General features: G+C 38.4%; 1 protein-coding gene across 1 annotated transcript in view; it reads left to right on the forward strand.

The window, feature by feature from the left end:
- The window catches only part of TTBK2 (tau tubulin kinase 2), a 97,199-nt gene extending 81,854 nt beyond the window's left edge, over positions 1-15,345 (forward strand). The window contains exons 13-14 of the mRNA XM_033106888.1: positions 5,548-6,818; positions 9,182-15,345. Coding sequence (XP_032962779.1) covers positions 5,548-6,818; positions 9,182-9,644 — 1,734 coding nt within the window. The 3' untranslated portion in view covers positions 9,645-15,345. The remainder of the gene's footprint in view (positions 1-5,547; positions 6,819-9,181) is intronic.
- The last annotated feature ends 1,164 nt before the right edge of the window (positions 15,346-16,509 follow it).

A 16,509-nucleotide genomic window follows, 5' to 3' on the forward strand; every position in this document is an offset into this window, starting at 1 on the left:
AGCAGCCCTCTCTTCTCACTCTCCAGAAACAGCATTGTTCCCCAGGCTGAAATGTTTTCTATTAGAACACAGTTCCTCATACTGGTGTAAAACAGTGAGGAAGGATGACACAATGTGATTTTGTGTATAGCTCTGTAGGAATTTACCGGCACTTTAAAATAGGGAAATGAATGCCTGCCTCTTTCTTCATCAGTTAGTTGCTGTTTCCTTCTTTCCCAGGCTGCTTTGTATGGTTATGCAGGATGTTTACTGCATGCCTAGCCAAGGGAACAGTTGGGGCTGAAATCTGGCCCACATTTTGCTCACCACACTCTGCCTCTTGTGCAAGGCTGTTTCTTCTCTGAAGAGCATCCTTTTCCACGTTGTCCAAAGGTACCGTGGGAGCTGGAGGCAGGTCGTGCTACCTCCCTCCTTTACCTGGATCCCTTTTCCACCCTACCTTTCTTCTTTCCATTCATTCCCTCTTTCCACCTTCCCAGATTCAGTTTCTTCTTTTCTTTGACTCTATTATGCTATATACTCACCATAGCTCAAGTGTTTTTCCAATAGCATTCTGGTGTCCTTCCCTTCAGAAGGGCTTTCTAAAGCCTTAGCTCCATTTCTCCTGGTGTTTTTTGTTCTCTCCCATCAAAACTGTCCTGTCCACAAAGATTGTTCCCATGGTTCTTTTACACTATCTGCAACATTTTCTCTTACCAAGTTGTTGAAAAACACATATTTATATATTAGATATTTTAATTTTGACCTTATTTTCAAATATTTTTAGTATATGTGCTGCCGAAGTGAGCACGTACTTTTAAGTATTTTTAAATAAAAATGTTTTCTGAACTGAAGGTCTCTAAAGAAATGTCAGCTTTTTTTACTTATGTCTAAGGTATTAAACTTACTATTTCCTTCCTTTGGGGGGGCTTGGGACAAAAAATGTATTTATCTTGATTCTCTTCTTGAGGCTTAAATTCAGAGTTTACTTTTACAAAGCAGATGTTAATCACTTCACTAACTTACTACAGGCATGTTAAATAGGGAGTACAGTACCTATACTGCCAAGTAGTCTCTCCAGCTGTCTTAGCTCTGAATACATGCTCTATCTTGGATGACATGATAAACTATATTAACATTCTCTCTGAATATTTTAAATGAAGACATGTTCTGATGGGAAACAGTCTGTTAGTCTCTATCTTTTTCACTCAGGCTTGTTTTTTTTTTTTTTAAAAGATGATCTGAAGGGAAAATGTACTGATATCTTAAAATACATAGGTACTATGAAAATAGGCAAAGCAAAAGTTTATCTCTATTACAAGTATGGTTGGCATATTAACTAATATGAACTTCAGCATTTTTTTTTTACTACTGATTTGTGAGCCTCATTTAGGACTTCTCTTATTCATATACATGAAATCATTGATTATCAAATAACACCTCTGGTATTATTTATGATAGTATTATGGTATTAAGTATGATACTATAATTCAATCTATGAACAGTCAGAAAAGACCAGAGATTGAAGAACTGAATTGGAAAGTAAAGAAAGCCCATTTGTAAAGTGTTCAAATGATAAACTGGACTGTCATTTGGGAGAGGCTTCATGGAAGAAACCCAATCATCCAGTGGTTAATTCATTCATGTAGTTGGCATGTATTGAGCATCTACTATGTGTCAAGTACTGTGCTAGGCATCAAGAATTCAAAGCCCAGTGAGTCTTCTTATGAACACTTTCAAGGGTCTTCGTCTAATAAAGGATCACAATTTAAGTGTTAAAGATCCTGTGATAGAAATCTATAGGTAGTGAAAAGTGGGGATAGTTGGACTAGATTTATAGTCCAACTTTATTTAAAAGTGTCCAACATTTATTTAAAAGTGTCTTCCAATATTGCATGAAGGGGCTTGAAAACTATTAAATCCTGTAGCCATGTATGCAATATGTAAGCATAGGCCAGCCAAGAAATATTTTTATTTCAGACTGTCTTTTCTGGGATTTCTATTTTTGTGCGAGTTGTGGCTTGTTTATAATTTTTAGTAACCATACAAAATTTTTATAGTTCCAAACCTCCTTAAATACACATTACACTGTTACTGATGAGTAACTGTCTCTTAGAAGTGGGATAATAGGGAAAGGGAAAAAGTAACTTTTACTTCTCATTTACTTAGGTCTTGAGGTTTCGCATTTTCAGTTTTACCCACTTCTGTAGCAAAGACTGCTGCCCTCTCCATTCCTCACTCCCGCCATCCCGCATAAGCCAAACCACAATATAACAATATCTTCAGCAAAAGTAACCAACGTAAATGCAGTCAGAGTAAGCAACAGGGGTAAAGAGTGAGAGAGTGGGACATTCTCTTAACATGTTTGACCTCTTAATATTCAGACGTTACCACTGCTGTGTACTGTCGTTATAGAAATACTAATTTCGTTCCTAAAAATATGATTCAATAATAGTATTTTAGTTTTAATCATAATTTTCAATTCTTGTGTAAAGTATTATAGAGATGCTTTCAACAAAAGAAGTCTATAGTGGAATTTGTAAGGACCCAAAGAAATTTGAATAGTTAAAATTTAATTTTTTAAATAGGCCAGGGATTTATTCCTATAACTCAATTTTTATTGACTATAGTAGAAACCAATAAATTATTCTACTACCTGTATCTCTTCTAAATTATTTGTCAAAAAAATCAAAATGAGGTATAGGTGTTTTGTATACCGCACACCTGTCATTTGGAAGAGAGTCTATTTAGTATGAATGTTGAATTTCCCAAAGTTTTTATTTTCTTAATAGCATCATTTCCTTTGAGTGAGAGAAAACGAAATTGACAATTTGTAAGTTAAAATGTAAATAATAGTTGGCTTGCATGTTATTGTCTTTTGCTATGTGGCCAGTCCTAAACATGGGGTAACTATAAAATAATGAGGCAGCTTTATCTGAACCAAAAAGTAATGAGACTGATGTTAATCAAACTTAGTACTAGGCATTAATAAAAATAAGAAATTATGAAAGAAAATGAAGGAAAATATCGAGGTCATTTTCTCACTGTAGAAAATGTTCTATAACCTGATCTGTGTAGTTATAGAACAGAAGAAATGAAATGATTTAATTCATGCCTTAATGTTTGTGAATGATAGAAATTAAAGATATAAAAGATGCATAGGCTTACCGCAGATGATTAAGTCCACCTGTAGAGTATTGCAAGTGTTTTTGTGTCTATAGGTTAAGGAAATTGCTTTTGTGTCTATAGATTAAGGGAGCTATTTTCAGCTATAGTTAGAATTAGCTTTCTTTTCTTCGTATTCAGCTATTGGTCTCTGGTTTTTCTTCTTTATCTCATCGGGTACTGTTTTTGGAGACTCAGTTTCCTAGACTTTATTTGAGAGTGTGTAGTGCATGTCAGTAGGCTGTATTATGCTGTGCATGACTTTGAAATTCCTGAAGTCCTGTCTCTGACTTTGTTGACCGTGCTATCCTCATTTGTGAAGTTTGTGTTAATGATAGTACCGAATTAAAATACAGGGCAACTCTGAAATGGAATTAGTAAAAATGATTTTAGGAGTACTTTATAAATTTAAACTGCTATGGAAATATTACAGTATATCATAATTGTCCCAAATCTTTTCAATGGAGAAAATAAATTCTCTGTCTGATAGTTTATATGTTTTTTCTGTGTACGAGATTGTCAGCCTTTTTTCCATACCACACATACACATACATGTACATCCTGAATCTACGATGAGTTAAACTCAGGAAAGTGCATTGATTGCCTGCTGCAATCTCAGCAGACCAGTAGAGTATTAGTTTTGTAAACACTGCTGGGTTTATTTTGCCTGATGTACTTGGCAGTAGATATAATAATGAAGTGACTATTGGCTTCCTGTGAATGTAATTAGAGTTGTCGCCCTTGCCTATTATACAGGCATATAATGTAATTTCACATCTGCTTTTCTTATCACTGTCACTCTCGGGCCTTAAAAAGTAAATTTTGAAGAGTAAATAACTATAAATTTTAGGTTTCAAAATCATTTAAAAATATTCTAAAGAATTGCTATCTGCCTTAATATATTTTAGAATAATAGAAGTATGACGTGACTTCCTGAAGGACGACAGCAGCAATAGAACTTACTGCCATTTCCCCAAGGTCTGAGCTTTAGGTCTGAGCTTGTAAGAACTAAGAGGTCTGAACCCAGACAGCATGTCTTGGATTAACCTGATAGATCCTCAGGACTCTGGTTCCATTCAGGGGCTATTCCAGGATACTAGTTAGGTGTTTTCTCCCTGGGCTGGGCTTAGGAGAAGCTTTCCATGTTCTTGAACCTAATTGTATTCCTGACACACAGAAAAGCAGATCTAAACAATTTATCTGACTGTGGAACCACACCGATTTCTTGGTGTCCTTTGACTAGAGGTGGGGTCTAAGCAAAATCTCCCATGACACTTCCAAGTTCATTTTACTTTGAATTCAGACTAATTACCGTAGTTTTCCTAGAACTCAATGGGCTTCATTAAGTGATTTGGCTTATTTGATTTCCCAAAAAAGGCTTTTTTTTTCTTACCAGTTTATGTGGTTGACATTTTGTGCCTCCTTACATGTCACTTTTAACAAATGTGAAGATGTACAAACTTTAGGTATCTTAAGAAAGGACATTCTTATTAGATATTGACTTTTATTCACACAGAATTGAAATGACCTTAGTAGAAGGATGGTAGACTTTCATTTATCATAGACTTGACCTTACAAAATTAAAGATGACATGAAACGTTACTAAATATCTTTATATGTGTTTGCTTCTAGGAAGATATAATATCCTAACATTGTTTGATTGATAGAATTTGTGGGAAACAACAAAATGCGTATAAATTTAGACTTTTTAAATTTATGATTATTTGCCAATAATTTTTTCCTATTCTGGCAGGAAATCTTTGGCACATTCAAAGGGACTTGGAGAGAATTTAATGAAAGGAACTTTTTACAGATACATGGGTAGAGTTAAGGGAGCCCACAGGACCAGCAATAGAGGGAGCCATTCCTATCCTGAGTCCTGAAAGCAGAGGAAGAGGGGCTATTAGTAGAACCTGGTGAAAGTCCTGTCTGTGGGAGTGGAGCCATGAGACGGGTTATCGCCAGGACTGGTAGAATGTAGCCACCACTAAACCTGCAGCTTAAACTTGGAGAGGAAGCAGAGAGAATGAATACCCAGACCTTTCTCTCCTCAAACTCTCTGATTCTCTATTGTTGCTTCCCATTGGGCAAACCCAGAAATCAGAGGCCGGGGAGCCTGGATAGTGCAGTCTGCAGAAGTCAGTCTTCTAGAACACCGAGCAGGCCAAAGGAGAGGCGGGAATGAACCTTGAGGGAGACTGCGCTGTAAAGTCCTGAGTAGGGCAGCTCTTGAGTGTCATGCATTCTTACGCAGAATTTTTCATTTCAAGTATGAGTTGGGCAGATCTCGTCATCTGTCTTCATCTTATAAATTAGAATTTGAGGTGTTAAATCTCAAATCCTGCATCTTCATTTATATGCCACGTGATTGTGTTTTGACATTTTTCTTCCCTCTCTCTCTAGATTACAATTCCTAGACCTTCTGCGGCATCTACACAGTCAACTTCAGGAAGCTTTCACTGTGGTCAGCAGCCAGAGAAGAAAGACCTGCAGCCCGTGGAGCCCACTGTGGAACTGTACTCTCCAAGGGAGAACTTCTCTGGCCTGGTGGTGACAGAGGGAGAACCTCCTAGTGGAGGAAGCAGAATAGACTTGGGGCTTCAGGTAGATCATATTGGTCATGACGTGTTACCCAGTGTTAGAGAGTGTGACAAATCCCAAGACCTGGGGCTGAAAGACCTTCCTGACCATAACAGACTGGCTGTGAGGGAATTTGAAAGTCTCCCGAAGGAAACTGAAGAGAAAAGCATTCTTTTGGGGTCAGAGAATGAAGATGAGAAGTTAAGTAAAGGGCAGCATTATATTGAGATCTCCTCTCTCCCAGGAGACCTAGTAACTATGGAACAGGATCACTCCGCTACTACTGAACCTCTTGACATGGCAAAGACGCAGACGTTTAGTGTGGTGCCAAATCAAGACAAAAATCATGAGAAAATAAAGCTTCTGGCAGTTGGAACTTCAGAAATTTCTCCACAAGTAATTGACCTACATGCTGAAGGACAGTTAGACCAGGTGGCAGCAATGCAAAAAAGTAAGATATCTAAAGATGACATTGAGAGTAAAGACTTGCCAGGTCACCAGGGAGACCTTGCTACTTTTTTGCATCAAGAGGATAAGAAAGAGAAAATGGTCCCTAGAAATGGAGAGCTATTTCATTGTGTTTCCGAGAGTGATCATTGTCCCCCATCCCGGAAGGATGCGGGTAGGTCATCCTTCGTAACTAGACACAGCCGCATCCCTGTTTTAGCACAAGAAATAGACTCAACTTTTGAATCATCCTCTCCAGTCTCTGCAAAAGAAAAGCTCCTCCAAAAGAAAGCTTATCAGCCGGACCTAGTCAAGCTACTGGTGGAAAAAAGGCAACTCAAGTCTTTCCTTGGGGACCTCTCAAGTGCCTCTGATAAATTGCTAGAGGATGGACTAGCTACTGTTCCTGCTCCCTTTTCTGAGGAGGAAGTCTTCACTCCCTTTTCAAGACTGGCTGTAGACTCTCCGCTGAGCAGGTCAGCTGAAGATAGCTTTCTGTCACCCATAATCTCTCAGTCCCGAAAGAGCAAAATTCCAAGGCCAGTGTCATGGGTCAACACAGATCAAGTCAGTAGCTCAATTTCATCTCAGTTTTTGCCTCGGCCACCACCAGGAAAACCACCCACGAGGCCCACAGTAGAAGCCAGGTAACACTGTGTGCTCTCCCTATGTTAAGTGTGTAGCACTATTTCTGTGTCTGTTTGATAATATGTCAGTGGTATCATTTCTTTGTTACCTGCTTCTGATTATCTACTTCCTTCCCTGCCTTTCCCAAGCCATAGTAGAAGAGGTCATATTGATCCAGGTTAATTCTTAGCTCTCTCACTTCCTAGCAGTGTGAACCTCAATTTTCTTATCTACAAAATGGGTAGAACATCTGCCTTGTGGTTTTGGGAGGATGAAATAAGGTAGCATACATCCAAAGCTTCTTGCAGTACTTAATAGCATACAAAAAAGGATAGTTCTCTTCCAGTCTATTTTAACTAGATACTCAGTAATTTTCTAGCTTTGACTAATCAGAATCTCATTATAACAGATGTCATTATGGTGTCAAATTCTAATGAAGAATATACCATGTCCATAATTTTATGGCTGGGCCATGTAGCAGTGCTGTTTATCTGATTATAATGTATTAAATAAAACAAAAAATACTATAGGAAATTTCTTTAGGTCTGATGATAGATACAATTATACATAATAAGGCGATTGCTTTAATATGTACTGTATGGTATACTTGTTTATTGAATATTCTCATGCATAATTGACCATAGATTGATTATATTTTGAAGAAGAGGGGAAAATATTGGGAGGTGATGAACCAGTTAGGAGTGCTTTCACAGAGCAGAATGGTCTAAACTCTTGGAGAAGAAAAAGAAAAGGGCCGGTCTTTTTTTTTTTTTTTTAATAGTGAAAATCAGAATACATTTACATGAAAACTATAACCTGTTCTAGATAGTATGACAATAGGCCTCCACGGACTGTTCTAAGGATTTCTGAAGTGTATTAAAGTGAGATTCTATCTGTATCATTACCCAGCAGAACTTGCTACCCTCACCTAAAGTTTAGTTTAGTTTTGACTTGCCTTAGGGTTTTAGGTTCAAGGATAACTAAACCTTGGATTTGAAACGCCAGTGAGATTAGACTTCCACAGGAAGAAGGATGATGAGGAAACAGCAGTTATTTAGCTGAGACACTTTAAAAAGGTGATTCCATGAACAATGTTCACACGGATCCTCCTTTTTCTCCTGCTTGGCATCTATGCTTAATGGAGGTGGCATATCTGTGGCTTGAATTACTTTGGACTGCAACAAACAAATCTTAATTATTTACTATTTAGCACTATATGTGTCCCCTAAAAGTAGCACTTGGTAACTAAGCCGAGCCTGTGGCATTCTGCCAGATAATACAGAACTGACCAGCTTGGAATTCATCTCAGCACTCAGAGGGAACTCAATTTTGCCACGTAAATCCTGGCACAGAGGAATTATTTTATTCCAGTCTTCAAATTTTACTATAAGATCCAAGAAGGTAGGCTTAACTCAAATGAGTTTCATGTCATTTTTTCAGAATAAGTAGGTGGTGTGGAAGGAAGAGAGAAAATTTCAGAGTAAAAAATCAGTAACTTGTTGCTGAACCGTGATGATGATGATGGCTGTTTGTGTCCCTGCACCCCCCTTAGGGACTAATAGAATCTTGGAGGTTCTTCTCTCACATCCTTCTGTAAGGAGTGACATGTCAGCAGTTTGAGGTTTAAACTCTTCAACTGAATGAATTTTAGGCCCAAACAGAAAGACATTTACAGCAAAGACGACGTTGCTATTCACATGAATACGCTCTAGATTTAGAATTCTGAGGCCCAAACTCAGACGCCAGTAAGAGGGGTGGCCAGTCCCATCCATGCTCAGCTCTCCTGAATCTCAGACCGTTGTCAGGGGCAGAAACTGAGGCCCAGAGGAAGCAGTGACCACTGTTTTCTTTTGGACATTTTTAAATGAAGCTGAAATATACTTTTATTTGTAGTTCCCGCTATTGGTGTGTACAGCTTATGTTGAAGACTTACATTACGGGGTTCATTGTTTATCTATGTATATAGTATGTATACAGAATTCCTGTCCTAGAAGCCTTAAACAAAATGGTTTATTCTCTCTCTGTCATGTGCTAACATGCTAGAGACATTTTATTTAACCCGAAAATCAGAAAAGCAAACATGCCATTGGAGGAAGGGGACTAACAACAGTTAAGTGCTTCTGAAAGGCAGACATCCAACTAAGTATTTTACTTGGGTTTTTGGACTTGGCTGCACAGTAGTGCTGAGATTGATAGTATTCCCATTAAAAGGAAGGAGAGGTTAATTTGTCCAGGGTCATATAACAGGTAAGGGAAAGAATAACTCTATATCCTGTGTTTCCTGATTTCGAACCACATCATACACATGATTTGAGATGTTGTGACTTTTTAGGCACACTTGAAATGAATTAAAACGAAAATAATTCTTCTCTGTCTTTTCAAGGCTCCGCAGATACAAAGTCCTAGGGAGTAGCAATTCCGACTCAGACCTTTTCTCCCGCCTGGCCCAAATTCTTCAAAATGGATCTCAGAAACCCCGGAGCACTACTCAGAGCAAAACCCCAGGATCCCCTCACAATCCAAAAACACCCCCCAAGAGCCCAGTGGTCCCTCGCAGGAGCCCCAGTGCCTCTCCTCGAAGTTCTTCCTTGCCTCGCACGTCTAGTTCCTCACCATCTCGGGCTGGCCGTCCCCACCATGACCAGAGGAGTTCATCCCCGCATCTGGGGAGAAGCAAGTCACCTCCCAGCCACTCAGGATCTTCCTCCTCCAGGAGGTCCTGCCAACAGGAGCATTGCAAACCCAGCAAGAATGGCCTGAAAGGATCTGGCAGCCTCCACCACCACTCTGCCAGCACGAAAGCCCCCACAGGGAAGAGTAAGTCAGCCAGTAAACTCAGCAGATAGGAGCCAGGCTGCATCTCTGTGAGACGTGTGAGATCTTCCTCCTAAACCTGATGCATGTGTGTCCCTGTACTGTCTACTTAAAAAATCAGTGTTGATTTTCTCTTGCAAAAGAAAGTAACATGATAAATTATTTATAAGGAGACATAAATATATGATAAGGAATTACCTAAGGCAGGCAGCAAGCAGATCAGGAATCAATGCCTTTGCATAGGAAGGAGCAATCTAGCAAAGCCCAGGGGGAGAAACTGATTAAATGAACTCTCATTTTTTTAGCTGCCTTTAAAATGAAAGAGTTGAAGATAGGAGGTGGAATGGAATTTTAAGGCATTTGGCCTACTTGTTTTTAAGGCTCTACTCAAAGATTATGTAGCAAAAGTGAAACTTCTTGTTTTAATATTTTCGTTCAAAACGTCCCAACATTGGAGAGTCAGAATTGTCTGATACTAAAGTATGTAAGAAGTCTGTTGCTGAGGAGCCAGTGCTGATTTGCGTTGGGCTTGTGTGTTCACCTAGCGTATTGAGAGTTCACACCTTTACTGTGCTTCATTCCTAGTACCCTCCCTGGATTTCACATTTTTTAAAGTTAGTGTTTCTCACCTGATCCAATTGCTCTTCTTTTAACAATACATTCTAATATGCTTTTAGCGACACATGTTGGGAATGTCAATTCCAGGTACTTTTTTCTAGTCCCTAATATTTTTCTTTGGAGCACCATATTCTCAGTATATTTTTATTGTGAGAAATAACTGATGAAACGAAGGTAAGAAAACTTAGGAAGGAAACATCTAAATAGAGCGAGTTTGCAGGTTTTAGTGCTTTAGGGAGAGAGGGACAGGGTGGGGGTTAATACCCTTCAAGATAGAAGGACTCTCTTCCCCTGTTAGTTTCCTCCTTGTGGAAGGAAAACTGCCCAGAGTAGACCTTGCTTCCGTAAGTCTTCTAGGTACCAACTATTTCTAATATCAAACTCCAAGATGATATAAAGGAAGTACAATGCCATGGAATGTGACTGTATGCTATAGAGATTTAGAAAGAAAAATAGAAATTAGGTATGTTTTTGAGGCTTACAATCCTCAAACTTTGTATTTTATACATTTAGCCAATAAGGAATCAGTATCGGGAAATAAATTTAGATTCAATATTTATCTTTTAATGTTTTATTACCTGCTTTTCCTGTGCTTTAGTTTGAACATTTCGGCTTCTTGACCTGATTTCCATGTAATCTTCAATTTATAAAAGCTGTAAGGAAGATCATATTTGTTCTAATCTCACTCTTCTGCTAACAGAAATCAGGCAAAATTAAATTATAGTAGACTTTTTAAATGGGCTCTTTTATACTCTGTAGGTGTTTTTTTGTGTTGTAAAGACCTCCCTAAGGTCAGGAAAATTGGTCGGCTTGCTGTTGAAATTTGCCTTCTAGCAAACATCTGTGCTTTCTCTTTGACCTTGTGTTTGCTGCCAAACCTAATATGGTTGAATTGGGGAAAAAAAAAAAAGAAAAAAAGAAAAAATATATTTCCTCACCAAGTGAACATATTCTAATGCTGCATTAAAGCTGCCCTGAAGCTGCACTGAACTTAACCTTGTTCTCTTTATCTGTGTTGAGCTTTTTTTAAAAGAAAAAAACTCAAAACACTATTGAGGCATATTTGGTCTCCCGAAAGAAATGTAGCATAGTGTGGAATCTTAATTTCTCTCCGGTTTCAAGTACTACAGAGGAATGCAATGGATAAGACATATTTGCTGTTTACCTGAAGCAACTGTAATACTGGAAGACCGATCCTTCTGTATTATATTGTACAATAGTTGCTGTAATACAACTTGCATGTGTTCAATGGTAAATTATATAAATATTTATAAATATATAGAGAAACATATGCTTATATAAACTCGTTCTTTCTCATTCTCCATTTGTAATTTCAAGATCACAGATGGTGAAATTCCTTTTTATTGTGTGCCTCGCGTACACTTGGGCCTTGCCTAGCTTCATTTTCTGAAAATATGTTCTTGGCATGTGACACTTCAGATTTTTTGCCTGCCTTGTAACTTTTGCAAGGGTTGGCAGTCTTCAACAAGCCAAGATAGGTTATTTAATTTTCATTTTTAAAAGCTCTTAATAGGGGAAAAAAATTACTGGGATGTGCTTGTAATAGTGGTTCAAAGATTTGCCATGTTAATCACATAATTCTGTCCTTATAGTTAGAGTGGATAAACTGGGATGATATTCATGGGTCTCATGTAAATTGATTTTTTAAAAATCTCTTAAAAATTACCATTCTACTTTTCCTCTTCTCGCCTCACTTTTTTGGGGGGTGGTGGGGAAGTAATTTACAATTAAGAAATTATCGTTTTTCTGTTGTATTAAATTGTGCTAAAAATAGGCAGCTTTAAATCCTGACCTCTTTCATCAGAAATGTGTTCGTGGTAACCGCTAGAAAAGCTCACGAGGCTCCAGTTATGGTGTGTGTTGTTTTCTTATTGGCATTTCTCTGCCAGCAGTCAAAGCTGACAGTGACGGCAACATGGCAGCTTAACGTTTTCTCTCTTTCTTGGTTCCTTGTTTTTCTCCCAACTTTTCCATGGTTGCCCCCTTTTCTAAATGGCACCGACAAACAGATCCAGAAACAGCCTCATTGTGTAAGAATATTTTATTTTACAGGTAGAGGAAAGAGTTAACCAAAGATGTTTCTGCTTGATACTTTCAAAAGAACACAGACTGTATCTTATATATCAATAGGTCCACTTAAAAATACTAGCTTACATATTTACTTTATGGTTTGTAAAAGCAATTTGTGCTTTTAGATGTTACAAATCTTGGGCTAAGAAGAGAAGTTGGCAGCCCTGAGCAAAGCACTTTTGGCACAAAGATTTTTGTTTTTGTTTTATTTTAAAGTATGACACAGAGAACAAGTTGTGGGGTTATTGTTGATGTTATTTTTAGTTCTTTATTTTTTTTATTTATTTGTTAGTGATGGCACATATCATATTTCAGTGACAAACATAGATCATCCAAGTAATTTTAAACCAGTTTGGTTATTCTACCTAAGTGGAACATGATCATTAATTAAAGTCAAGCCAAACTATACTAGAAGTATTATGGGGCAGAAATTAAAGTTATCTTTTTAAAATCAAGTGCCTCGTGGTTTCTCCTATCGTAACAAAATTGCTGGTTACCTAGTCACACTTGTCCTTATTCTCTGTTTAATCTATGGAATTACTTGAGTGGAACAGAAGATGGGATTAGCAACAGTTTAGTCCCGTTAGCTAGCATTCTTTCTAAATTATGCTGCCAAATCTCCAGGGTGTACAGGTTGGTTAAAATATTAAAATTCCAGTAATTGTTAGCACAGCTTAAAGGCATTTAACTTTAACATATAGTGAACGAAGGAGGAAAATGGGGTCATATTAAATTTAACTTTAAAGCACAGATTATAAACACCTTTGAATGGTAAGTCCTAGGTAGGTACTGTCATTCTCAATTTGGTATGCAAGCTGGCCTTGCTGACAGTGGCATAGCTACATTTACTGTTTTTTTAAGTTGCATGTTGTGAAGTGAATGTTTTTTGTAAAAGTTGCCAAGTTAAGCCCTAAGTAAGTAGCAAAATGGTAATTGAGACCATTTTATTATTTACTTTATATAATTTGCTTTAAAATACTAAACAAATCTCAGCTGCTTACTAATGCAGTGGACTGGTTGTGCAGTCTTTCTGTTTAGCTCCTAGCGGCCATGGGAACTCGAGGTTCTCTGGTAATCATCAGAGATTCTTTCCAGGCCACAGATTTTTATGCAAATGTTTCTATGGTTATATTCAATCTACAAGGAAAAAGAGTACATTGGTGCATGTTTTATCAACCCAGACACAGATAGTTAAAACAATAATTAATTTTTCTATACCCAATAGCTTTGAATTAAAAACATGCTTTTCCCCCAAGAGCAGAGGATTCTTTGTTCTAGGAACTACATTCTTTAATCTAACAAAAGGAATTGGTGATAGGAGAAACAGGATCCAGATTTTGGAATTTAATGGCTTGGGGAAATAAAAATGTCTCTCACACTGGCTATTTGAAATTATATTTACTTAGATAAGTCCAGATTTAGTCTTGGAGATCAAAATTTTCACATTTTAAAACAATTTTCATTCCTTTATATTTGTCAAAACCTGACTTTTGTTAGAGAACAATTGCTCCTGTCATGCTCATGTATTTTGGGATTAAGTTGTTTGCATTCACTCTTAACATCTGTCCATTTCTGCTTTTGTGTGTTTACCACAGATGTTGGGGCTTTGCCTAAAGGGAGAGAAATTTTAGCACCTTTATCACTGAAGCAGTAGAATGGTTGACAACTGCATTGTTTAACTTTCTTGAGTTTGTGTGGTTCAGTAGACAGTTTATTTGCAGAAGTTACTATGCTTTTAATACAAAAAGTATCACAGGATTAAGGCATGGAAACCACTATGGTAGTGTTCACATGTCGGTTTATTTACCCAAGTTCCTAAGCCATAGGTACATACTTAGACCGTAACTTAGAGAAGGGAATAAGGTGGTTCTAGAAATGCTGACGTGTCTCTCAGATACCCTGGTCCGGGGTTCTGGGTTCCTTGACCTGGAGAATAGGATTCACTGAGGCAGATCCTTGAGCCCAAGTGACTATAGAATTTACTGATGATGTAATTTTACACACTAATGATGGATAGGAATTTTCTTTCATTTCAGTGGTTTCATATTGTGTACAGAAGTGTTCATTCACCCAGTTAAAAACATTTAGTAAACTAAGTTTTTGTACCCTTGCCATCTGATGCTTCCCCCCATAATGTAAGTTTAAATCTGTAAAATTTCATGCACAGCACTTCAGCATACCTGGAGTCTGTCTGTGTGTTCTTCAATCACCCACAAGAGTAAGCTTGACTGATTTATTTTAGGGAGCAACCCAGGGAGGGGAAACTTGGAATGTTTTCAAAACTATTTTAAGCCATTCACCAGATAGGTAAATCAGTTCACTAAGGTAAATAATATTTAGAAATACAGCTAGGAAGATAAAGGAAACATAACAATGTGCCACTTGGAGCTCTGAACTTGGATATGGTGAATCAAAGAACTATGAGATAACCCGGGCTTGAGCACCCCCTCACTTTTCTCATACACAGTCCCTGGTCTCCTTTGTGACTCCTTTCCTAAAATAGCCGGTACAGATTTCATTAGGCCATGTACTTACAAGTTCACAGCTTTTAGGGAAAAAGAGGGAGCGGAACACATCTAGTTTTGCATTAGATACAAATCCTGAAAGTTAGGAACTATTGGCAGCTGTTAAACCAGATTAAACCACAAACCAGAAGAACTCTTGTTGAGCAAGACCAGTAAGTTAGCATAGCGGACTTTAATAATTCTAGTTTTCTCCCTTTCTTTTCCTCTTCATGAAATCAGAGGGATGAGAAACTGCTCTTTGAAATGCCTCCAAAGGTATTGTGCCCCTTTCTCCTCCAAGCAGCCCCTTTTATGCATTTTTGCTCAGGCAACCAAGGACATAGAGTATTGGCAGAAACATGGAGTGCTTTTGTATAGGCCATCTGTACATAAAAGTGTAATTATTTATTTAATTTTCCCATTTGTATCATACTAAAGCTTTGTACAGTGTTTTAAGTTCTGTTTTAAAATTATTTTGTATTTTATTTTTATAATCTAGTAATAAAATATTCATTCCGCATGCAAACTCTAGTTCTATTTGTGTGATGGCTTGGATTTCAAAAGTGGTAAATATTATTTTTCTAATTTAATAAAATTATTGAACGCGCCAGAGGTTCAAAGATCAACAATGAGCAGAAGTGTTACTAGAAATGCAGTACCACATCCAGAAGTGACCTAGAAAAAGAAGTGCCGAACTGAATACGAACTGTCATTATCCCTGAGGAGATGGTTCCGTGCGTAATAAAATTGAAAGTGTTAAAGGCACTCTTTCAGTCCTTCATTCTCTGTGGCTGGAAGTACTTTTTCCTTCTGCACAGGAAACAGTCCAAGCACTGGAGTGGTTCCTGTCCCTACTACCATCTCCTTTCCACTTGTAACCTGCCTTTGAACCAGAGGAACTCTCAGAAGGCATTCCCGTCACATGGGCAGTGCTTCGCCCCTCCTGATCTGGTTTGGCTTGGAGTGGTAGTGCCATCTGTTTTTCTCCGCCTGGTTTCCCTTTCTTGATTTCCCAGTGAGCAGCAACTTCCAAAGAGCTGGCTTTCAGGTTTTTCAAAATAAGAGAAATTAGTAACTCAAGCCCCCTGGAAGCTAATCATGAATGTGCCTATTAACATCTCAATTGCAAAGTAGTTGAAATATTAACTTGGTATAAACCCATCATTACAATGCGTAAGGGAGGTAAAGATGCAGATAAGTGATTCTGTGTGCAGGGTGGCCCGAGACACTTGAACGGTTGTGGGCTGAGGACTACAAAGCCACCCTGGCTCAAAGTCGATAACGGTCAATGAGTTGCCAGTGCTGGAAAACCTTCGGGCACCGCATGGGCCGGGGACTGAAAACAGCCTTTGAGCAAGACAAGGGCAAGGTTAGGCTAGGTTAGGCTAACTTCATCTTAACTTTTTTGGGGGGGATTAAGATTGAATCTAGAAAACTTAAACTCTTGAAAGAAAAGAATGTGATTATCTCAGAAGACAGAGGCAGGTGTCTCTGGAGAATTATTCACCTCTACCGTCTGGCTGCTCTCCCGGCCCCTCGGTCTCCCGGGCCGCGTCCCGGAGATCCGGCAGGTCGCCCGTCGGTGCAGGGGCGATAGCGGTGCGGCTGCATTTCACAGAGCATCAAGCCTGTTGTCGGGGACTGCGAACCCGGCCGCGGCCTTGACTGAAGACCGGAGGTAAGC

Source organism: Rhinolophus ferrumequinum, chromosome 6 (genome assembly GCF_004115265.2).
Source record: "Rhinolophus ferrumequinum isolate MPI-CBG mRhiFer1 chromosome 6, mRhiFer1_v1.p, whole genome shotgun sequence".
NCBI lineage: Eukaryota > Metazoa > Chordata > Mammalia > Chiroptera > Rhinolophidae > Rhinolophus > Rhinolophus ferrumequinum.